General features: G+C 47.8%; 1 protein-coding gene across 2 annotated transcripts in view; it reads right to left on the bottom strand.

Moving 5' to 3' along the window:
* Nucleotides 1–24,611, bottom strand: part of NAA60 (N-alpha-acetyltransferase 60, NatF catalytic subunit) — a 28,052-nt gene extending 3,441 nt beyond the window's left edge. Inside the window, exons 1-6 of one of the 2 annotated variants that reach the window (XM_067306236.1) lie at nt 24,521–24,611; nt 7,934–8,049; nt 5,693–5,822; nt 4,166–4,262; nt 1,541–1,775; nt 336–521 (exon numbers count right to left, since the gene is read on the bottom strand). In XM_067306236.1, coding sequence (XP_067162337.1) covers nt 365–521; nt 1,541–1,775; nt 4,166–4,262; nt 5,693–5,822; nt 7,934–8,043 — 729 coding nt within the window. In that variant the 5' untranslated portion in view covers nt 8,044–8,049; nt 24,521–24,611 and the 3' untranslated portion in view covers nt 336–364. Of the gene's footprint in view, nt 1–335; nt 522–1,540; nt 1,776–4,165; nt 4,263–5,692; nt 5,823–7,933; nt 8,050–16,262; nt 17,227–24,520 lie in introns of those variants that run through there. The other variant, XM_013939891.2, reaches the window with a different exon arrangement.
* Nucleotides 24,612–25,015: the final 404 nt, after the last annotated feature.

Genomic DNA, 25,015 nt, shown 5'->3' with positions numbered 1-25,015 from the left:
AGTTACTGTGCTTGGACATCACGCTGGGGAAAAAGGCCAGAGACAGGAGGGACAGGTTGAATCTACTGCCAGCCTCTGGGCACAAGTAAGCAAGATCAGACCCTAAATTCCCTTCAAATGGAACCAACAGGAGTTTGATGACCAGCTGGAGACCAGAGCACAGTGATGCCCGAGACACTTTACACCGCAGCTTGCGCAACGAGAGCGCGCCGAGCCGCAGCTTCAGCGGCCCTCTAAGTGCCCTGCTGCAGGACACAGGACGTGGCATGCCGCTACTGCGGCGCTGCGGTGCCAGCCCTCGGAGAGGGAAGGGGAGCTCTCCCACCAGCGCCTACCTTTGCTTTTTGTACATCTTCTGATCAAGTCACATCGTCCGGCTGTACTCAATGCCACTCTTGGCAGAAATGCCAGACCACGGCAGAAGGCTGCAGAGAAGGCTCTGGGCTTGTCGATATATCCTCTGGGGAATTGAACAGGGGCTCAGGCTCGCTAGTGTTGACCCAATGTGCTGTAGGTAGTCAGTGGCCATCAGTTAAGGACAATGACATCTATACCGTAACTAAAGACATAACTTAAAACACTCTTTCCATTAGCACTCCTGAAGGAGCCTGTGGGACGCAGTGAAAGCTGACCTGCTCAGTTATTTAGACTGACTTGCTCCTCACACTTAATTGACTGCTCCTTTCTATGAAAAGCAGTTCCACTTTGCACCATAAGAGGAGGCAGTCTGGGAATGCCAGCTCCAAACCGTGTGGAAATACCCCAGCTAAGTAGCTGCTGGTTTCCTTCGTACTCCACAGCAAGTCACTGCGGGCTCACAGTCCATCATCTGCCCAGAGAGATTTTGATCATTTAGCTACACCTGGGAAAGATCAAGAAAAGTTTCATCTAAACTTGGTTTGTTCTCCATTTTCTACTCAGCCTGCCTCTCAGGGCAGCATGCTTCCCTTCTGAACGGGAAAAAGGGCTTGTTCACATCCAAGATCTGAACCGAAGTTCAGATCTTTTCAATGTAGCTGGAAGAGCTGGCATGCACCTGCTTTCTTCTGGGAATCTGGGAAGTCAAACTCACCCCGTGGGGTGCTGAACCAGATGAACATCTGATGAGTCAGATGACTGACTACAGGAAACAGGACCAAGGGCTTCTCTGACATGCCAAATCTGAGGCTGCTGGGGAAATTCTGCACCGCTCAGCCAAAGAATGCCTAACTTGAACTAAACACTAGTGCTCACTTTCACTGGCATCAAACTTGCCCCAAATTAGGATTCAATGTACCATCCTACATTGACTCCTTGAACTGTTCCCAGAGACTGGAAAAATACTTGGAGTTTGGCTATAAATGGATCACTGCCAAATCGGTCTAATATTGCCTTCCTTTTGGCTTCAAGGAAATCAGTTCAATTAAGCCCACGTCTGCACAGGCATCAGTCCCCAGACCTAGCCAGGTCACACTTTGCTGGACTGCTGTTTCTAACCCAAAACATGGCTTGGTGTTTGCTTAGCTCATTCAGACTAACCAGACCGAAGGGTAAAGGATATAAGATTGTCCAGGGTGGATGTCCGCCGTTGATGTAGAGAACGTAGGTAAAGCCATCTTTGAGGACCCCTCTTATGGAATAATAATAGGGAAGATAGTGGTGCTGTTTAAAGTCTCTGTTTTCATAGAAGTTTATTGCTGTGCTGTTAGTGGTGAGGACGTGCAGATAGATGGCTTTGCAGTGATCCTGGGCAGTCGTCGATATGTGATCTTTCAAACTTTCAAGCAGGAGCGAACCTATCAAGGGAAGGAACAACAGAATCAGTGCCGCTGCCTTCCCAGCGACAGCACAGGAAAGCTCAGCTCCCAGGGGGATCGCCTGCAGCCACCGTTCAAGCAATGACTGCTGCACATGCTTAGAAAGGATCCCAGATCCCACTCAGTTCTCCCAGTGCCTCATCAGGACACTCAGCAGGGCTGTGTGCTGTGGTTCAGATATGAATCTCATCTCACCAGCGAGCAGGGCTTCAAGCCAGACATGGGAATCTGCTAGTAATACCCAGCCAAGCAGCTCTTGGCTTTGGGAGCCATTTGGGTTTTGGGGAAGATGAGCAAGTCTTCAATTGCATCAGTTCCCTCATAATTATTTTAAAGCCATTTAAAGTTGCAAAGAGTTAAAACAAGATTTCACAAGCAGGTCACTGCACTGTTTCTGCTGAACTCTAACTAAAAACATCCAAGAATTGGTAGGACTTTAACATCCCTTTCTGGGGGAAGGGCTGAGGCATAAAGTCTCCTTCAGCCAGGGTTTGCTGCAGCCACGAGTGTCAACAGGAGAAACCAGAGAAGGGCACAGAGGATACTCCAGCCCCAGGAGACCAGACCTGGAGGTTCATCTGAACAACCTCAACACAGCATGAAGGACCCAGCAGAACTTGCTTCTTGCACGCACCTACACTACCAGAGAAGAGATTTCTGCACAGCTGCTTCTTCCACCTGGTGTAGTAACAACAGGCAGCACTAAACAGTTCAGCTAGTACGAAACACAGATGAGATTTAGGCTGCTGTTCCACAGCCACCATAGGAGAAGCACAGGGCACGTAAAATTTTCAGCAGTACCCACAGAACTTCAGAGCACAGGTCAACAGCACCGACTCATGGTTACTTGATACTTAGTAGGAATTTACACCAGTCAAGCACAAAAAGCCACCGAGAGGGGCCAACAGGAGAGCAATTTGTTTTTGTTAAGACATATTCCACTTATGTCCCACAGTAATTCAACTGCCCTCTGGTTTAATAGCAGAGAGCTAGAAACAAAAGCCTTCTAACATCTGCTAGAGAAAAAAAATAAAATAAAAATCAGAGCTGCAGTGCTTGAAAATGTGCCTGGGGTGAAAAGACTCCTGCATGAAAGACTCCAGCCTCAAACAGAAGTAGAAAAACTCTTGAGAAGGGAAAGCTCTCAAAAAAAGCATCCGCAGCTTCTTTAGGTAATTTTGCTACAGCTTCGAGTCCAAAGACTTAGAGAGCACTGCAACATACTGTCTGGATTTAAGGGGTGCAGAAAATACTGATACCGAAGGAAAAAAATTCCAGCAAGATAGAGCTGGAAATCAGGATTTGGAAGCTGAAAGGGGACTCCAAACAGATTTAACTTTACAAACAAAAGACCCCGTTACTGCTTTCTCTGAACATTATTCTCCGTAAGCATTTTCTGCTTCGTAGAGAAAACTTCTCTGAAGCAGCATTTCAATGCAAGCTTTAAACGCAGTGCTCCCACTGGTTATTTCTTTATGTATCATATCAGTTTGTATCTTTGTAAGTGTGAGTGGGGGAGAAGGGAAGCCTTGAGGAGGGGAAGTTATACCTGTACCCACTGAACAGACTCCAGATGTGCAACGCTGAGGCATGCTGCCACAGCTGGCCTATTTCATTCTGCGGATCCGGCTCATAAAGATATAGACGGTACTTGAAATTGTACCAGAAGGGCACTTCTTTGACGATAAAACATCCTACTCCAAAGGGAGATGAGCCCTCCTGACTGCAGGATTTTCAAACAGTTGTAAAATTGCTGTGTGTTGCAGCAGGCATTCAGAGCTGACCTTTATATGCACTCGACAAATTTAATCAGGTCCAAGTTACACTGTTTTCCGGTTCCCTTGGTCTCTTTCCTAAACATGTGTTTCATCTTTTCAAATTGAAAGCTTAAAAGCAGCTACATTTTCTGCCTCAGGGGCCAGGCTTCGGATATCCACGGAAGAAAAACAGAAGCTGGAGAATATACACTCCCACCTTATCCCCACCAGACAGGCTCAAACTCTGCTCCAGGATGAAGTCCTGGTGCTTCAGTCAGCCTCAACAGCTCTTCTGAAACTCTTGGTGAGGACAAGCAGCAGGAATGTGAGTTTGTGGTTAGCTCAGCTATTCCCTGGGAACAAGACAGACATAGCCCCACACTCTCCAGAAACATTTGTACATTCTGTGTTGGGCAAAGACTTCTCGGTGCACCTGCATTAACAACTCAAGGGGGGTGCGAGCATATCCCCTTCCCGATCGCTGGGTCAAGTCAGAGAAGCTTGTCTCAACAGGCAACTGGAGTGAAATGTTGCTGCTCCTTCAGTCATGCCCACTAGCCACACACGGCACACAAGACACAGCAACAGAGCTGTCATTTAGCAGCATCTTACCTATTCCATGTTTTCTGAACTCCTTCACCACTCCAAGACTTAGGATGTAAGCAACTTGAGTGTCCACAGGAAAATTGGAAGCTAGGATGTCTCCATCCTGAGTAGAGATATGACAAGTTATTTAGTAGGATACTTGGGGAGGGAGAGGAGAAGCAGCATCCTGTACTGGAACATCTAAAACAAGGCTAGTGGGAAACTTCTGTGCACAGAACAGTCTTAGGTAGAACTTCTGGAAGGAGGAAGGGCAAGAAGAAACAAACATGGCCCCTTAAGGGGGTATCCCTACTTTCGTATCATCTTTCCAGACACAGAACACAAACCATTAGGGTTTCCTTGCTACGTACATTATTTGTAGACTTAGAGACATATTAAATATTTGCACTATTTCCTCAGAAAGATTCAAATTGACAATTTTGGACTTCCACATCAGTGTCTAGATCAGCAATAGTCTTTATTGCCTGCATGCTCAAGCTGATCTTCACGTCAAAAGGAGATGTCTGTACTGCTGTAGAGGGCAAGGAGCATGTTCTACAGGCCCTACTGGCCAGGGCAACATCTGAGCAAGCCCCTGAATTCCAGGTTGGTTGGAACAAGAGCCTTTTGCTGGAGTTAACAAGGCTGCTGAAGAAGTAGTTTCTGACATTAACTAGCTTTGAGATGAAGCCAGATAGCCAGTGTGAAGAGACCCATGCCACTCAGTGCTCCGAGTTCCTAAGGAGAACAGTACCAGTTATTCCCTGTATAATCTTAACCCTGATGGCCACTTAGAAGTTACTGGGCTCTCCGCATGTCCCTGCTTTGTTTTATGGATTTTCCTAGGCTGTTCTCCCTAGTGACTCTTCCCTCACAGTGTCCCAGCGATCATTTCCTCTTCACCTCTGGCCATACTGTGTTCTCTGTCCCAGCCTCCAAGCTCTCTTACCCACAAAGCCTGAGCTTTCTGCAGATTGATTACCTCTGCTTCATGTTTGAGACAGTGACTATTTAAGTGAAGGACACCCTAGCTTCTGCAGGAAGTCAGCCCTCAGGAGTGACTCACCCAGTACAGCTAAGGAAGTTCAAGCCTTACGTAAGAAAGGAGGTGGTTTGTTCTCCTACAGTTGTGTGTTCCTCTGTCACCACCATGACCAGGTACACTGAAAACAGGCAAGCAAGCTGCTGTGCTCTGCCACACAGTCACTTTTAGAGCAGGCCTGCATTATCCGATCTTTCCACAGAGCCCCAGACAGTCAGGTTCCCCAGACAGTCAGGTTCCCCAGACCACAGCTGCCTTGCCCCAGCAGGTAAAGACTTTCTGGTCACAGGCAGCTCAGCAGAAGTTTCCAACCCTGCAGCCCACACGTTCACACACATCTCATCACCAATGCTCCATTAGGTGGAAAGCAGAATGTTTTTGGTCTTTTGATTAGGTCAGGACAGACACTCTTACAAGCGTCCGGATGGAGGGGGAAAAATACCCCAAACAGATCCCATCCCAGGTAACCACAGCAAGTGGTGGGATGTCTCATACTGAAACAGTTTCCCTACCTCTTTATGCACTTTTGTTCTGCTCTTGATCTCTGCTACTATCATTCCCACGATGGAGCCTCTATACGTGGCTGCAAGGGAAAAGAACTTCTTGTTGGAAGTGATATCTCGGTACCATGAGTCAGGGTACCTGCGAAGAAAGAAAAAACAGGAATGTTTAGGGAAAACGGAGCCCATGAGAGCAGGCAGGGTTACAGCAAACACCGTCTCGACGTGCTGCTTAACTGGAAATGGGCAGCAACACCTTTAAACGCCAGTCGGTGGAACTGCAGGCCAATGGATTTCGCGCAAGCCTAAGGAAGGGAAGCTGTACTACTGAAAGTTGTCAATCTGAAGCTCTTTCTATGTTACTAACTTCACTTATTCCATAAAATGTGGGTGGGTACATTATTCATCTTTCCTGTCTTAAGTGCTGTGTGGTACTGGGAGACATCAGACAGCTGCTGTACCCTGTTTGGTGGCAGGGCTTCTTTCATTTGCACCTGAGGTGCAACACAGGCTGCTACTGCTGATGTAACAGTCTCCCGCTTTGCTAAGACAGTCGCATTTTTGTTTTCCGTTCATTGCTCAGAGCCTTCGCTTCCATCTTTAGTAAGCTATTTTTAAATACAGGATCCATCTGCGCTCATTTAAGAGCTTAAGAATCTTAATAATTTGATACACACTGTGGAGGGAAGAAAAAAAATTGCATATTGGTACAAAAATCATGCCACCAGCCTCCAACTCTCCTTCCCCTTCTGCAGATACTGAAAGAGAAACTACAGTACACTGATTTAAACCTAAATGAATGTTCAGCAGGCCCTGCGTTTAAAAAAAAAAAAAAAAAAACCCTGCAAATTCAAAAAGCTATGAATGCTTCTGCTGGTTTGTTAAGCTTCATACAATTTTAATTATAGTCTGCTAAAATTCTCTATAAACCTACTCAACAAAGCTAAAGAAAAAAAAACCCTTAAGTCTAAGGCTGCAGTTTCCCTGGATGCTTGAAGCCCAAAAGCTCTCACAGTCCCCCAGAGAAGCTCCTCATCCCTGTGCTTGTGGCACAAACATTTACCAAATGGGGCCTGAGGAACTGACCCGGGACAGACTGCACTTAGCTTTCATCCAGATCAAGCCTCTAGACTGTTTTTTTCCATGCAGCTGTACAAATACTCGCGCTGACAGACAGGAAGGACAACAGCCAGCCAGGGAGAAGGGAAAGGCAGCGCTGTTTCGTTCAATAGAGCTGTCAGCAGCCTCAAAGGAGCAAGAGAAAGGTATATTGTGTACCACTTCACCTACACAGGGGCTTATATTGCCCCCCCCCCACACACCACCACTACATGAGGTCTGCTGTAGGACAAAAAATCAAAAGGTAAAAACGCAAATGAACTGGGTCCAGCGAAGCAGGAGACATCACAGGGGGCTTAAAGCAGGAGACACCTTTCCGTTACGCCTACAGAAGACGCTAGCACAAAAAGTCTTTATGCTAACTGAGGGAATGGAGAAACAGGAATATTTTTTAAATGAAAAAGAACCGGCCTGCCTTTGATACTTGTTTGTTTGGTACAAGATTCCTCTGTCCAGAGGTTTGGTCTCAACAACAGCCCATTTCAGAGGGTGAAAACAAGACACCAAGCTGAGGAGAGCCAAGCATGTCCTGCAACTAATGCTCTTCAGAGCCCAGGAACTGTGCAACACCCAGGTTCAGTACGGGACAGGACAAACCCAACCGTCCAGGGCGCCTGGAAGCACAGTATCGGTTAGACGCTGCTCACACGCAGTCCGTTCAGCTAAACTCCCTGTTCTCGTCTTGCACAAACTTCAGTTTGAGGCTTAAATCTGGCTGAACAGCACTGTGCTTGGGGAGCAACAGCAACCCCGAGAACACAGGCAAACACTGTCTGCCTTCCTCCTGGGACACTCGGAACGACTGTCCCTTGGGAACAGTCAGCTCGTTGTTGGTTTGGGTCGGCTCTGAGAGTGCTTTCTTTGCACACACACAAGAACACAGTTTTCTTCCACAACCACAGGGACACTGTCATCTTTCCCGAAGGTATGATCCCATTCCTCTCTCCCGCAGTCCTTCCCAAATAGCAGATCCACCTCCTTAATTACAAAGCCCATTTGTCTGCCAAAATCTGCAGGCAGAAACATTCTGATGACTTTAGGGTTCTGCAGGAGAGGCAGTAACAGGCCATTCACGGGGGCACCACCACCGTGCCTAGCTCCCCCTCCCTCCTGCACCCCAAATCTGTAACGTACTCTATCGGGAACCAGTCGCCACAGAGCTGTTTCACTGTGTCTATGTCATCGTGGCAGAGAAGACGCAGGTTTACGTCAGTAAGCGCAGTCGGGGGCACCTCCTCTGTCATTCACGCCTGCAAGAGAAGAAGGTACGTTAGGAAGGATGAAACACCAAGGGGGATTCTGGGCATCGAGCAAATTGTTCTTTCCGATACAAGAAAGTTTTCAAGAGGGCTGAAGCAAAACCCAGCAAAACTAACCTGAGCAGCAAGCCGGAGCCCTGCTGCCTGCAGGATCAGGGCTGGCACAAGCTCAGCTCACTGAACATCACTGCACTTCTCACAGGGAGGTCCAGACCCGCCCCACCAGCTGCCACTCAGTATTCACACACGCACGCTATAGCTGTAGCCTGACAAACAGATTTAAACGCACTCCCACTGGGCTGGATGGGCCATTCAAGCGATTTCAGTGCAAAAGCTGCGTTAGCTTCATAACGCTCCCTCTAACCAGCAAAGAGGCACAAAACGAACCGGCACAGCAACGATTTGAGCTTGATCTGCTTTGACAGCACGCAGAACAGAGCGTGCCAATTGCTCCCCTAACAATTTGGGAACATCTGCTTCCACAATGCCACTAAGAAAAAACAGGTTAGACCATAAAATCCATGTTCCATCCCCAAAGCCCGAGTCAAGAAGGTACCGTAAGCTAGCTTTTGTCTGCGACCCTCTTGAAAGCAACTACCAGTTAACACGGTAATATTCAGAAACGAGAGCGCCCCCGGATGCCAGGTCCTTCAGCATCGATGCTGAAAAGGAGGCTGTTAGCTCTGCTAACGAGAGCAACGCTCAGCCTCGACTCAAGCGCTCTCCTTGCAGCACCTGCTGTGCGATGCCCTTCCACGGATAGGGTGCTCCCACCCATCCATCCGCCCCGACAGCGGCGTAAGCCCCCCATGCTGATCTCCTAGGGCGAGAAGCAGGAGCTCTGCTGCTGGTTTGCTCGCAACTTGGAACAAGCCAAAATAGCCGACGCATCAGGAGAAGGAAGGACAGAGTTAATATTCACTATTATCCAAGAGAAACCTTTGTCGGCCCTTCTGCCCTCCCGGCAAAAGGAACGGCAAAATGCTTTAGTAGGCAGGAGCTCCAAGGAAGTTTTCCCGTAGCTCTTGAAAAAGATGAAATAAGGTGGGCTTCTTCAAGCAAGAGGACTTTCTCAGGCATAGGTATCATTCCAGCGATTGGTCCTTAAATATGTCATTCTGGAGAGCATCTGAAGGAATCTGTATATTGACATGGATCGCTTGATCTCCTCCAAAGATGTACTTAAGGAATCATAGCTACTAAACAGTCTGTTCTAGGATTGTTGTTGCATATTTACTGAGCAGCTTGGAGCCTTTACAATCATTCCAAGTGCTGGTTTCAGAAGGACTTAAGCACCTGAATCCCTCAAAAAAGAAAAGAAAAGAGAGAGAGAAAAAAAAAAGTAGTCCTTGGTGCTTTTAAGACTAATTTTACACTGCTAGAATTGGTTCAGCCCCTCTGAGGCTCGAGTTCTGAATTCGTACCCGCTAAACCGGGAGCAGCCAGGCCAGCAAGGGCACCCTCCACCACCAGGACTCCGAAGACCTTCCGGCACGTTCCAGCTTTCCCCTGGAAGATCCCAAAGGGAGGCCAAGTTCGTGTGCAGCCTCCACACGGGGGGCTGGCCAGGCTGCCAGCTGCGGGGGCCCACGAGGCAGCTAAGCCACCCTCACCGCCGGCACCCCCGGTCCCTCGGCAAAGGCCGGGGTGAGCCCGAGGCTGGCTTAGAGGAGGGAGGAAGGAGCAGGAACGTGCAGCTAGATCAGCTTTGGCCATGGCGAAGCTCCAAGCTTCACATCGTTTCGTTTGCAGGCAGCGCTCCGCATTCAGGTTTGCGATGGCGGTATTCTCCCTTCTCATAACTTTTATTATCTTTGAAACATTTAAGGGTCCTGTAAGTCAACACCCTTACTCAAATATTTAAAATACTCTGGGCATTAATAAACGAGAGATAGATGAGACAACTGTAACGGAGCCATATTCATTGCTACCGAGTGGACAAAGAAGGGCCAGGGGCTTCTAAGGGCCACCTTAGCACGGGACACCCATTCTTGCACGGATTAGTTCACGTTTATCTAACACTTTATATTCTCAAAGAGCTAGAAGAGCATTACGCGTTATCCTGTAGCTCAAGCTAGCTTTCCTCCCCCTCCACCAAATTGCATGTCCATGTTTATATTTGAGTGGCTTCTTGAACTAGTAATTCCTCTTCCTCCCCAAATTCAGACACCCCTTCCCCAGCACTGGGCATGTTAGCAGGGACTCACTCCATCCACTTTCTGCTGTGTGCCCAGAGAGGGATGCTCTTGCATTTAAATTGCATTTAATTTGCATTTAAAGCAAGCTTAGGACACCTGTGTGCCCTGCCACAGGGGTTCAGGAGAGCAGGTCTGTGCGACTTCGTTACCAGCAAGGTATCACTGCTGCCAAAGAAACAAAGGCAGAAAACTAGTAACCGCGATGACCGGGACAGAAGATATTCCGGGCAAGTTAACTTTCTTCGTATTCGGGTGGCAGACCCGCTTCCGGCTCTTCGCAAATATTCAGACCAACATTCAAGACCGAAGTCCTGGCACTTCTCGCATCCCTGTGGCACGCCGTAATTAGCAGAGCCGAAGTCCTGAACAGGAGCCTTTCCCAATCACCCTGTTTGCACGTGCCGAGTCTGAAAGCAACTCGTGAGGTTGTGAAGTAGTTTGTCTGCATAAGCGATCCAGAGATTTCCCAGAGCTTTGCTGATCGCTATGAGAAATATTTTTGTCTGCCTATTCAAAGCAGAATCTGAAAACACCAAGGTTATCTGCTTCCGAAGCCTTCTTTGAGACATATATCAAAGGCCCTTGAGGCCAAGCAGCAGCTCAGCACCCGTTCGTGTTACGCCGAGAAGCAGCAGCTTGGCGTTCTTGCTATGCTGCCACCCAAATCCCTGGCAGAAACCAGCAGCCCGCAGCTGCCAAACTTCTGAAACCAGCCTGCCGGAGGCACAGAGCACCCTTGAAGGCTGGTAGGAAGGCAGGGATTTTCAAGAACGCAGTAGAACAGAAGAAATCCAAATCCAAATCCCAGCTCACTAGAAGCCTCCTGAGCCTGTCCCGGAGCCACTGTGCAGGAGGCGCTTTATGGAAGCGCCCCGAGGAGAACCACCCACCTGCCTGTCTGCCTGCAAGAGAAAAGCAGGGCAGAAGCACAAAATCGCTTGCTAAAAGCTGTGGGGATTCGAGATGGTGTTTTAGACGAAGTTTGATGTCTGCAGTTTATAATAGACAGGAAGAATGAGAAGTTATCAAAAGGCTTAAGACCAAATAGTTAAGACATGGTGGAGAATAGGAAGCTCTAGGGGAAAGATGGATGCAAGCTAGGATTTGATTTTTGTGGCAGGCTTGAGTGAGGCGTACCAACATTCATCAAAGCCAAAGACGACCTGCAACTGATTTAAGCTGAGCGTTATCTCAGGAGGGAATGTTTTGTTCCAAAGACAGAACAGTTTCTGCAATTTCATCAAATCTTCTTACAAAGGTCCAATTACTAAGACAGAAAGCTGCTCCGGGATTTGGAGGTTGGTCTCGCTGTGGCACTCCGCAGCTGTGCGGTATGTTCCTGGAATTCAGGAATGTTCATTAATGGAAGTGAATGACAGAGTTAAAAAAAAAAAAAGAGATACTGTGGCCATTTAGACATTAAAAGCATGTATTTAGCACATGAGACTTTTCACTCATTTTTCAATCACTAATATTTGTATGGACAAATTAGTAGATTTGGAGGAAGAAAAGGTCTGAGCAGCCAAGACTTTGAGAACACGGGTTTTGTGGCAGCTCACTAACTTTTGAACCCCCAGAAGCCTCTATTTTCAAAACTATCACCTACCAGTATATTGGCTTCTAGCAAAAACGTTTAATAATGTTTTAAGAAACTAATCACCCATACTCACAAATCTAGAAACAAACTGTCCCCTAAGGGTATCCAACATAAAATGCCTCTGAAGAACTGCAAAATTCAAGAGACCTTTGGTCGGTCCATCTTCAGTGATGGGTATTTATGAGAACACACACAAAACAAGTACACAGGGATTTTTTAAACATAGAAAGTACTAGACCAGAAAAGGGACCAGACTGCATACGCTCATTCGACACCCTTTTATAAAAAGTCAGAAAAAACAATTATATTTCAGGCACTTTGTGCACTTTACAACTAGTTTAAAGAGTAATTACTGAAGCGGCCTACAGCCCTGTCGGCTTGCACAGCAGCTAGCAAGCTGGCACTCAGCAGAGAGTGAAATGCATGATGCATGTTACTACCAATCATGAGAAAATACAGCAGCGAAAAGCAGCAGAGAAGGGTTATTCACACTACCTGCGCTGGGAGAAGGGAGGGCAACGGGAATTAAAGACGGCACCTTATCAGAAAAAGCTTCTGCACTCCCCAGATTTGCAATAACTTACTGAAGGGAATAAAAAGGAGAAGGTTAAGAGATTAATTGTGTACAAGCGGCAATGACACAGGAGCGACGCCACTTAGACTAATGACTGAGAGGAACTTCAAATCCTCACACACAAGCTGAGGATCAGCTGTGATAGCTCATGTTTCGCAATTATGGTGGTCATTATGCCTCATCTGAAGCACCTACTGGCTGCCATCGCAGGCAAGCTAAATGATCCTCGTCCTTCTGCATCTGGTGGTCCCTGTGGCCTGCAGGTGACACAAAAGCTAGGTCCCCTTCCCTCTCAGAAACACCTGAAACTAGGTTGGGTTTACACATAGCCCTCAAGAAACTGGAAAAGATTGCAGTAGGTAACTGCAGGGAAGGAGGACATCTACTTTTTACTAGCAGCTAAAAATGAGGAATTGAAACGCACAGGAAGAATGATTGCTAACAGATGAAAGCCACTTAAGCTAAGTCACAAGAAGAGCCAGCTAATGAGAAGGAGGTGCCCAGAACATGGCTTTGGAGGAAGCAACGGCCACCTGGGCTCAAACCCAGAGCCCTGCCTGCGCCAGATATGAGCTCTGCTGCCGAGGCTTCCAGCAGCACTTCCCTACGCAGCAAGGACAAGGCTCAACTCCCAGGAGAGCTCTGCAGTAACATTTAGAGAGTGCTCACGTACGCACGGGACAGGGCGAGCTTACCAAAACAGGCAGGAGGAACGTAGGATATCAATGCTGCGTGATCTGCTGTGCACCCCAGGACACCTCATGGAAGACCAGCTCTGGCACCGCACAGCAATGCTCCCTCCGTGCCACTGCTCAGCCAGCCTTTAGGCCCAGCTGGGTCAGCTCAAATGTGTTAGGCAATCGGTTTTTGGTAATTCTGCTTTATCAGAATTGGACCGAAGGACAAGACAACTGAAGCATCAGGAGACATGATGAGACGTGAGCAGCTTCGCTGAGCCCAGCTGGCAGCAGGGTTCACTGCCTCAGCTAGCACCGTGGCCAAACACATCTTCACCTGTCTAACTGCTTGCTGCCAACCGAGAGGGACATCATCGTTTTTGGGCTGTTTTCTGCCATTTCAGTGAGTTAGTGGCTCGTGGAAAGGTCCAACGAGTGCCAGAGCCGCTGCCAAACACAAAGACGGGAAGGGAAAGCAGGAAGTGGAACCCATTGCCTTCGTATGGTGAAAATACTGAAATTACCATCAAAACCAGCAAGCGGTACCACTCTAATGCCTTTCCTCCTGGTTGCATCAAACAGATGCTCTGCGGTTCCCTGTGCATGATACCCACAGCAGCGCTTTGCCTCATCTGGCTTCCTTTCGAGCAGACGCAGCTTTACCAAAGCTAAAGTTGTCTTTATATGCACTTTCAGTCACATGTTATTTAGCTAATGTAAGCTAATTTCCACGTTAGTTGTACGTGACAGTCTGTTAATCCTCCCAAACTTCCACCCCCTCCATACTTGGGGGTTTCGGTTAACCTTGCAAAACAGGTACGAGGCTGAAACTGTGCACGAAAGAGCAGTTTATTAGAAAGATAGTGATAGCTGAAAACGGAGCAGACGAGACCAAAGCAAATGCGAGCGGGACACCAGCACGTATAAAAGCTTACGACCCATAGAAAAGTCTCAAGTTTTCCTGACAAGCAGAAAATAAGCACAGTTATAATGAGGCACTTCACAGGGAGATGAGATATGCTATACGAACCCATTTCTGCCTATATTGCGCATCTCTAGTAAAGTGATCGTAGCCGCTACCAGGATTTATTCTTAAACCTCTCCTTTCTTTTCTCCCCTTAGGGAGAACTTGAGGTCACAACGATAGCACAATTACAGCAGCAAAACACTTGAATAAAAATAAAACCTAATCTGTGCTTGCTGGCAAAGCTCCGGCCTGCAAGTCGACAGGGCGTAATCGTGAGGGCAGACTGGGCCAAGGGAAGCTCCATTTTTAAATATCGCTTTTGGAGTCAGCTGGGACTGACCAGACAAGAGATGTATTTGGAAGAAGAAATAAATAAGAAGAAAACAAGTATCAGTGTTAAATACAACCCTACGACCGAACGGACCTTAAAAATGCCTCTACGTTTAGAGGTAGCATCATTCCGTTCGCTGCTGCAACGCTCTGACGTACAGCAAATTTTCTGACCTTTGAAAGAAAAGCCGTGATTGCTGTGAAGAAAAACATAAGCTCCAACCACGTGCACTTAACTGAAGCAGGTCCAAAGCCACTTTTGAAAACCCAAGGTAAAATTACTTATTTAATATCTTCATCTCAGGTTTCGGAGCCTTTTGTCCACGTGATGGCCACGTTCTAGGAACTGGCACGGTTAACATGATCTACAGTCCCGCTACCCAACTAGGCACGGTGACCACACCTGCTTGTGAAAAGGGATAAGCAGCTCGCTCAGTTAACCAGCACTTTATGTCTACGAATGAATTCTCTCACTGGAGAAACCCCGTGACCTTCCTGCGGGAGAGCTGCAGGAGAGCAGAAATAGCAGCTGACCATTGCAACCGAGTTCGGGCTCAACATATGGTAACGGAGCAGAACAGGGCAGCAATGGAAGCAGGATGGATTAAAAACAGTAAGTATACTATTAAAAGAATAAGCCAGTTTAACATATAATTTGAAATTGAAAACATGTTGTAAGGCCTAAACTTACTGCTTAAAAACATCAAATATTTTGCATCAACGAGCCCTAGTTTTAATGAACAATTAAAATTCCCAAAATCGCAGAAGCCTTTAGCTTTCTTCATCAGCTACAGTGACAAGAACTCCATCCAAATGTCAGTGTTCACTTTGCACAATGAATAGAGTTCATATACCGAGATATTTCTACCGCTAGTACTTCCAGTTTCTCCTCTGCGAGGGTAGGTGCTGAGTTTAGGTTCACTAGCAGGTGCAGAGAAAACAGTTTCTTTACTTGAACTAAATGATTTACAGCTAAAAAAAACACAAACCAAAACAAACCCCCCCACTCTCAATTCAGGTTTTTCCTAAAGAGGGAAAGAAAATCTCCTGCTCTCAGAAGCCTTGTGTAAAAGGTGGGATAAACAGAATCGACACGATACCATTTTTCTAGAGAAATTTAAGTATCCAGGCAGATCAGTATTCTTAACCCAACAGGGTGCTCAAATGCAAGATAAGCCTGACGCTTATCATAATTTGGCAGAAAGCCGCTTAAATGTTTTTGAAAAAACCCTCAGGCACTTCCATGCCTTCAAAACCTGGCCAAGTGATTCAGCAGGTTGAGATTTCCTTTATTTAACACTACTGGGCATGTTTGAACAAAGCTTTTGCCTTGCGCATCCTACATTAATTAGTTTTTGGATTTGAGCAATGAAGAACAATAAGCTGTTGTTTTTCAATGAATTTTTACATGGACTTCAAATTCTATTCAGATAAGATCAAAAAAACCCCACAGATAAAGTTTGTCATCTAGTAACAAGTATCACTGCATTTCCTGGCAGAATAAGAGCAAGGTAATTTAAGACTTAAAATTGCTTATGCTAAACAAAGATTAACTAGAACCATATCCACACGTAACTTCAGGTAAGGGATGTATTGGCTTCAAATAAATTTCATGTTGGCACAAAAACCCAAGAGAAGGAATCTTTTCTTCACTTGCAAAAAAACAAAAGTAGATTGAAATCCATTAAAATTTTCTGCTTTCCAGTTTAAATGCTAATTTAAAATCAATTCATCCTGAACAGAAAGAAGCAAAGCTGCACGAAACAGTAAAGAAAAACAAAGTATTGGCAGACTAGTGGATTTTTGTAAGGTGAGCCTACATTTCAGGAGATGCTATCCCGCCACACACGTCATGACCCACCTCGTTATCACAGGCACCTCGATCAGCCTGGGGCGCAGACCCTTATTTATTAGGGCTGAAGATTTTCACTTTCCAGACCTCCAAGTGTTTTCTCCAAGCACACGCCGGCTAGATTAGTAAGGAGGATTTCCTTCGGTGACACGACAGCAGATAAAGATTAAGTTCTCCCAGACCGAGTAGATGCCGCGCACGGGCCAGACCCGAGGAGCTGCAGCGACGCTAAGCCGGGCTGCTCCGCGCAGAGGACACGCGAGCGAGCCCTGCCTCGACTCGTCGGCTCACGTGCCTCCGCCTCGGGCCGCGAGCATCCGTGCAGGATTCCAGGGGCGGATGCGTGCGCAGCAGCTGTATTTTACACGAGCAGACCATCTGCTTGGCACAAGCACGGATAGCGGATGCTTCCCGGAAGATTTGCACGCATGCAGAGCGAGCCCGACCGGGATTTCTTGGTGTCTGGTATCCTCAGAGCTACTGCTCCAGTTGTGCTACCAAACTGTTGCCTGCCGCTTCTGTATGTACGGTCCTCAAATCCGAGCAAGATAACATTTGCAGGGAAGAAGAAATACAAATTTATCACATCTGGCATCCTCTCTATTGCAAACAAACAGCATCAGGCAAAGCCCCGACAGAATTTTAAGACTTCTCCCGATGGAGGATAGGAGCATGTTAGCTGTGCCCGAGCAACGCGGTATTCAAAACAGACACGAACTTTACTATTGCCTGGGGAGCATCACTTTGAGAGCCAGCAAGAGTTCTCACAGCTACGAGCGTGTCTACCCTGCACCATCTGGCACCGGCGATGTGATTTACATTAAACCATTCAATCTGAGCCAGCCCAAAGTCTGCATCTGACAGAGCAGTGCAGATTTCCCTCCTGCATTTCATTTTAAGCTGGCTGTATTTTTAGGTTACTGGTCTCGCAGGGAATGTTCCACACAGATACCCCTGTTATCAAGCTCCTTTTATTTAATACAATAAAATTGCTATTGCATTTGAAAACATTAAGAACTCATCATTAAGAATCTCTAAGAGGCAATTCTAGAATTTAAGGCAACCTTATCAAAGCAACAGGAGCCAAACTTTAAAAAAAAATATATATATTTAGGTACTTGTTCCCACTGTGAATTAGACACCTAAATACTACTCAAGTCTAATCACAGAATCAAAAATTTAGGTTAGAAGGACCCTCTGGAGATCACCGGGTTTAATCCGACTTAGATCAGGTGGCTCAGGCCCACAGTCCCACGGTATTTCAGTGAAGAGCAAACCTCTTCACTCTTTCTGAGCCTGGACTAGCTCTTTTTCCACCCAAAGGCAGCGATGCTGGCGGGTGGTCTCCTCTCACCGGCACAACAGCATCAAGGTCAGGCGCATCCCCAGCAGCAGAGTCCCACCGTATGCAGACGGTGCACGAGCGAATGTCTCTGCTCCTGTAACATCTGAGGAAGATCCTGGTGACGATCGAGAGACATTACCAAGGCAGGAGTGCTGCAGGAAGAGTCCCCGAAGGATTATCAGAGCTCTGCCTTTTATCTGCAGTGTAATGTTTCAGAAATCCAGACATGAGCTTGAATCAAAATGACTTTCAGCTGTGAAATTAGTTCTTTAGGGCCAATTAACACACTTCCCAGTGACATTTCTTTGGAGTATTTTCCTCTCCCTATTTACTGCGAAATAAAGGAACTTAAGATGGATTTCTTTTCTGTTTCTCCTTTAATAAGAGGTGAAACAGATAATATCTTTATGATAGCTTACTGCAGACATTCCTGGAACTGAGACCAAAAGTGGGTAAATCATACCTTTAAACTAGAAAGTTCAGGTATTAAACATGCTCTCTATATTAATACAATCACCTCTTCCATGAATGCAATCCAGGCACATCCACTCGCTGTTAGGTGTTCGCTACACTCCCTTTATCTACTTCACTTAATGCTTCTGCTCCTTCAAGGAATCACATTCGGACTCACTTGGGACAAGCGATAAATACAGAAAACCCAGATGATCTGGTTCTCCTGTTTCCAATATAGTATGCAGAGTGGTTATAGCTTGACATTCACAACCGCAGATGTAACAGTTTTAGCTTCACCTCCATTCTTACAGCACCCCTTGCATCCCATATGAGTGCTCCCCAAAACTGCCCTCGCTTAATTCCCTAGATTAGCTGAAACTGATGTTTGGAGCAAGAGAGAGACTGTTTTAATGGGAAACCCAGGACACAACCACTAATTTTATGCCTTGGTCTGAAAATAATGTAACAATCTGGCTGGAACAGGCTCGGATGCTGAAGCTTATGTCACCCCACAATAGTCCATAGTCCTTTCGATCTAGGGTTACATTTATCTAACTTCTACCAAAACCATAAGCACTCGGCCTAAGAGCCCCTCGTACACCCCTGGCCACTCAGTCACACGCATTAGCTCTAAGCTTTTTGTGCTCCTTAGCATTTATATCACTTCAGTAACAGCTTATTTCTATGCACAGAACCGTCCTTCTCACCTCGCTTTCCTTGCAAAATCTCCTAGGCTATCACGTCTTTAAGATACGCCGTTAGTCCAGCACCCAGCATGCAGACCCCGTTTGCCCTAGAAGTGTGCCCTGAAGCACTAACAAGCTTCCTAGTGTACGTTTTAACAGAGAAGGGAGTTTGTTCGTGCCTGAACTCTCCTCTACAGTAAATCAGTTTAGGCCAGGAAGGCAGCACTAGCATGCACAGCCCGGGAAAACCCACGCTGGCGCCCAGCCCTTCTCCAAGAGGTTCTCCTCCGTGCCAGCCCTTGCTCAGCACCGAAACTCTGCAAACCCCATTCACACCTCGTCCCCAGCTCTGAACTTCATCTTCCCACCGTGCCCAAGCTGAGGCGTACACACCGCAGGATGCGGGCTACCAACCTGAAAGCCGAATACACAGGATCACAGTTATTAAGGCTTTGGCCTCCTGCCACGAAGAATCAGGACTGCAAACAGACACCAAAAAGATATTAAGAAACGAGCAGGCAAAAGGTAATTCTACCTGCACAGTCAGCGGTGGTTATTTATTTGAAATGAAAACACTTACTGTTAGCGAAATCCTGTTATACTTATATCCCTGATCCTCTGCACACTTGAAGTTTGATTTAACAACCTTCCAGCAGAAGAAATATTGATCTGTTGAGTGCAAGTCACATTCTGGACTCTTCTTCTACCCTGTAGCTCTGGCTACGTTACAGAAGCTGTAGACTTCACTGAAGCCGGTACGAGAGTAAAGCGTCTTTAAAGTACACTGCAAAAGGCACAGCTCTGCCGCCCCAGATACAGCAGCTCCTCCAGGGAACGGCGACCAAGAATCACTACGAGGGTTTCGCTGTTGAATCTTTTCTTGCCAAGACGTGGAAAAGAAAATCTGCTTTGTGCCAGTAGCGCCGCGGGGGGGTTAAAACCAAAGGGTCGCAGCAACGCCACATTTACAAGAAGCTAGTGAGCCGAGGGAGCTAATACTTTACAAACGCTGAACACAGCAAGTTTCCAACCGGCAGCTACTCCACCAAAAGAAAAAAAAAATAGAAAAGAAAAAAGAAAACAAACCCCCAAACTCCTCGCCATATAGGCAGGCCCACTGCCACTCCAGAATTAGACTAAGCGTCTACACAGAAAATGTATACAGCAACTAAAAAAAGGCAGCTGGGATTTCAGCCCCGCGCAGTACAAACGCCGGGAGGAGAGAACTGCGAGCCTGCCTCCATTTCCTAGGCGCTGCCCTCACTGCCGAGCAGCGGCACGCGGCTCTCGGCAAAACCGAGTCGCTCCGCACACACCATCGCAGGAGACGCTAACGAGTAGTTTTTCTTTTTTTAGAGACTATTGCAAAAAAGGTGCCAAAACCAACCAAGACAAAACAAAACAGAACAGAACACCCCCACAAAACACAACGCACACCCAAGGAGCCTGAACAGAACATTTTCTCTCTACTTGGCAGACACGCTCCCCGATCCGGTATTGTAGATTTGAGCCAAGACGGCTCTTTCTTCCTCACTTGCGTCTTCCAGCATTAGAGACACGGGTTCAACACCAAAAAGCTTTGCTATTGCTTTGAGCCAGTAACATTTAAAAGGGATTCTGGCACAGAGGTCTGCTCTTACATACCCAATGACCAGTTTAAAAGGAGAAATTCGAGACCGATTTAAAAGCTAACTCGTGAAAACTGACTGACTCCAGGTCCCACCGTGGCAGGGAAGCAGTGGAAGACATCAAACTAAGCTGTTTTGCAACACACTGCATTTATGGCATAAGGCGCACTGATCGGCATTAAAGACGGACACACACACACACACCATCACGCGCACAAAAACAGGAGTGATGCTCGTCTAATAAAGACCAAGTGTTTAACTCAAGTTTACTGGAGAGGTGCTCAGACAAGAGAACTTTATTTGTCATCACGCTGAACAACTGATGCCAACTGCTCCTTTAAAAGCTCAAGGTCAGAAGAACAGAGTATTAACAACTGCCAACAACACCAAGTTACCAGAAGAAAGTCAAGTGCGCTACCGAACGCTTCCTCCACTAGAGCCTGCCGGGACAAGCAGGAAGGCAGGGAGAATCCTGAAACACCTCTGCCAGCTGCTCACGGGGAAGTCCCCGAGTTTGCACCTAAAACTGCAGTGCAGCAGGTATTTGCAGCAGCGCCATCACCAGGAGTCAGTCCTTGCAGCCGCAGTTTCATCGGCTCCCGCTCACCCCACAGACTACGCTGGGAAATGACTTGGGCGAGGAGAGGGGGGGAGGAAAGGCTGAAAAGAGACGGAGAGAGGAGGGCTTTTTGAGTGGCAGCACCAGCTTCAGTTCACATCAAAGGACAGGCCGAAATCCCAGCGCTGCCCGACGGATGTATCGGATTATATTGCCCCAATACTGATATTCATAGCACTGAAGAAAAAAAAAACCAAAAAGACACAAACAAAGCAAAAAACCACACCACATACGTACGAAGATAAGCCTTTACCAGGGAAGAGATAACAGACATGAAAACAAGTACTAGACTTCATTAACAAAATTAAATACACATGTTTATTTGAAGCCTCTTTGAGCTTCCAGCTATAAAAGATCGTTTTTCTGAATTCCGCTGGCAGTTCCCACAATATTTCATGACATCTTAGCCTATCCTAGATACCAAAAGACATGATGATACCACTTGTGATTTAGGAAAAGAAACAAAAATTAACAATGTCACATGTTTTTACCCTGGCATTCATAAAGGAGCAGTTTCTGGGCAAGTTAGCAGTTACACATATTGAGCCAACTTGTTTTTAGTAGCTCAAGCAACCAGCTGAGAAAAACAGGGAGAGAAACAGCAGCAGCTATTTTAAACAACAAAACAATGTATTAGAAAACTGCTTGATATGCTACTGTGTGTTTCCTCATTTGCTACCAGGCAGAGAGAGACTAATTAAAGCACCAGCTTACAAGACATAACAAAACTGCTTTTCCAATCTGCGAGATTAAAACTATCTACTTAAAAACAGCCTGGAACCAGGCACCAGCCTAGCATTAATTGTTTTGAAGCTACTCCAGTGTTATCTTGTAAATGAAGAGGGTTCATACTCCGGTTATGACATGCTAGGAGAGAGTCATCTGCTTCTTTAAAAGAAGATCACTTCTAAGAAGTCTACTACAGTTAAGTGACTTATTTAAAAAAAAACACAGCATGCTAGGATTCCCCAAAAAGCTACCAGAAGTATATCCATAAAGGCTTTTGTGGAACCTCAGCTGTTGTGGGATAAAGGGAGAGTCCCTGGTCGACTAAAAGAAAGTAAATGAAGCTCGAACTAAATGGATGAAGAGAGATTCCTAGTTATTATTTGGCCAACAGAGTCATAAAAACTAGATGGAAGAACAAATTAATGGATGTGCAACACAATTTACTCACGATACTTTGGGGATAGGACACAGATTTTCAGGACTGTAAAATCTGAAGCTGTTCGCAGTTGTAAAAGGCTCTTATGATGCCAAAAAAAAAAAAAAAGGGAGAGAGAGATAAAGACTTTATGTTGGTAGGTAAAAAGGAATGCACGCTGGAGAAAAACACTTCCAGTTTGTGTTAACCATCGTGAGGAAAAAACCCAAGTTCTCACAGATAGCTCCCTGAGAACATTGGTCTGTTGCTCAGCAGCAGTCAAAATAGGATCCTGGGAACGATCAAAATAAGCAGAAAGGACAAAACAGACTGGCAGTCTGGAAAGCCTTTGGTCTGACCTAGTGTGGCCAACCTTATATTATGAAAGTTTCTTAACTTTATCTATCTATCGATAAAAAAATCCCCACAGTTCTCAGCACCAGGGAGAATAGCTGCAGTGAAGGGCCAAAGTTCAGGGGAGCTCTTACCCCAGGCCTTAGCACGCACATCTAGCACAAGCTATCCGATACGGAGAGGCACTTTAGTATAACAGACACGGGCAGAACGGAACGACAACAGATAAAAAGCAGGTCAATAAAGTTCAAACTCAGTGTACCAAACATAATTAAGCATTTGAACGGCTTACCACAGGAGATGATGGTCACAATCGTTTGACATCTATAATCACAGCTGAATGGCTAAGACAAATGCTTTAGCTCAGTCACGCAATCCCTACGGCAAATCTGTGTCCATTCCGATCAAGTCAAACGCAACTGTTCACCTCTGCCAGAGGAGGAAAATATGCAGCTTTGGTAAGAGCCTAAGTGCTCTATAGTGAAAAACAGTACTGCACACACTGTAACTGCACCCTGCTACTCACAGACATCTCCGTTCTCAGAGAGCTTGGGGATACCTGCACATTACGCACCCGCCCCGCTGTTCAACAAGGAAGAGAAGAGGCTGAACCAGTCAGTACTCCATTGCCATACCACTGCATACCAGCCACAGCAATTCCGATATGACACAGGAAGCAGCACTTCTGGTATTTAAGTTAGCCAGTTCTCGAGAGCAGAGATGCTATTTTTGTCATCCAGGTAGCATACGTATAATCCACCACTGTGCACTTCACCTGTCTGAGCCGCAAGGAATTGAACACAGCGGCAGGCTTCTTCCTGAGCCCCCTGCGACTGTTCCCTAGCACAGGGCAGGAAGCGCCATGCCGCTGAAGTACTGTCCTTCGGACAACATTCAGAGATTAGTTTAATAAGCTGCGATTAAAGACCTCATGACACATCCTGCAAAAATATTCGGCTGTTGCCCTGCTTAGACGTGAAGGCGACCAATCAGTTTCTCTCCACTAAAACTCTACAGGCAGGTTCAAATGGACACAGCACTTGTGTAAGGCAAAGCACGGAAAAGCTAAGTTGTCTTGGTTAAGTTGTCCTGCTGTGAACTGTTAAGTAGTTTTGAGCCAGCTGGGGGGATTTTTCAACCATGATCCTAGCATCAGGCTGCAAGGAGAGAGCAGAGCAGCCTGGAGAGCAAAAGCAGATTCCGTGCAAGGAAAGCAGCAGCTAGATTTAGCGAGGTGAGGAATATTTCCAGTCCTCTTAAGGAAAATCCTGCTACAAAGAAAGAGGAAATTGAAACACACTATTTACACTATCCTGTTGGCTGAGCCCCCTAATGCAGAGCATGCCAAGAGAAGGAATAGGCTGTCAGCATAGCTGTTGGACCTTCTAAGTCTCTACGGAAGCCCAAAAATATTCTCTTCTGTTGGCACAGGCACATCCTCGCACAGAGCAGTGCCAGCAAACTGACTCCAGCTGGAGTTTGGATTTTTTTTTAATAGCCCAAATGACACAGTTACGCCAACATAGTTATGTTGTTTTGCAGGCAGGCCTGGAGTGGGAGTAGGCACTTCCACAACTGCCACGTTAAACTCGGTCATCAAGAAGCCCCACACGACAGAAGGGGCCATCGCACCCCTACCTCAGGGCAGGCAGCCGTCCCGCCAGGGCCGGGCTCGCCGCCGGGGAGGAGGCTGCCGAGAAACACCGGCTCCGGCCCGGGGGGAGCCGCACGGCGCTTTAACGGCGGAGCAGAGGGCCGGAGCGCGGGGGAGCGGCCGCGGCGCGGCACGGCGCGGGGAGAGCGGCGCTCCCGCCGCCCCGGCCCCCACACGGGCAGCGCCCCGCGGAGCCCCGGCGCGGCCCAGCCCGGCTGCGCCCCCGGGCGAGGCGGCCCGGCGCCCCCCTCCCTCCCGCCCGCTCGCCCGCCCGCGGCCTCGGCGCGGCCCCCCGGGCGCGGGAGGCGGCGGCGCTACCAGGGCCCGGCGCGGGTCGCCATGGCAACCCCGGCCCCCTCCCCGGGAAGGGCCCCCGGCTCTCACCTCGGAGCGGCGGCGGCCGCCGGGCGGGCGCGCTGCGGCAGGGGCGGGGGCGCTCAGCGCATGCCGGGCCGGGGACAGGGCCGGGAGCGGGCCGGGGCCGCGGCGGACACCGGCGGACACTTCCTCCCGGGCACCCCGCAACAACGCCGCTCCCCATAGGCTGCGCGCCCGGCACGTGACGGGCGCAGGCGGCGCTTGCGCAGAGGGGGGGCCCGCCGGCGGGGAGCCCCGCCCCCCGCAGGAAGCTCCGCCCCCGGCGGCGGCCACGTGGCCGCGGCCCGCACGTGCCGCCCCGGGGCACCGGGACGCGCCTGCCGCGCTGCAGCGGCGGTGCCGTTTGCCGCCGTCCTCCTCCAGCCGCGGCTTGCGAGAGCGCCCCAGAGCCGCCCCCGGCTCCTGCAAACCCCCAGCGGTCCCTCGTTGTGCAGCTTAACGCGGCAACCGGCGCCGCCGTTCCCGGGCGGCAGGAGAGGGGACGCAGCCGGAGTCACCCGC

The sequence above is a fragment of the Apteryx mantelli genome, chromosome 16 (genome assembly GCF_036417845.1).
Source record: "Apteryx mantelli isolate bAptMan1 chromosome 16, bAptMan1.hap1, whole genome shotgun sequence".
In the NCBI taxonomy this organism is placed as follows: Eukaryota; Metazoa; Chordata; class Aves; order Apterygiformes; family Apterygidae; genus Apteryx; species Apteryx mantelli.
The sequence above is the reverse complement of the archived record's forward strand: the minus strand, read 5'-3'. Positions and strand labels throughout refer to the sequence as shown.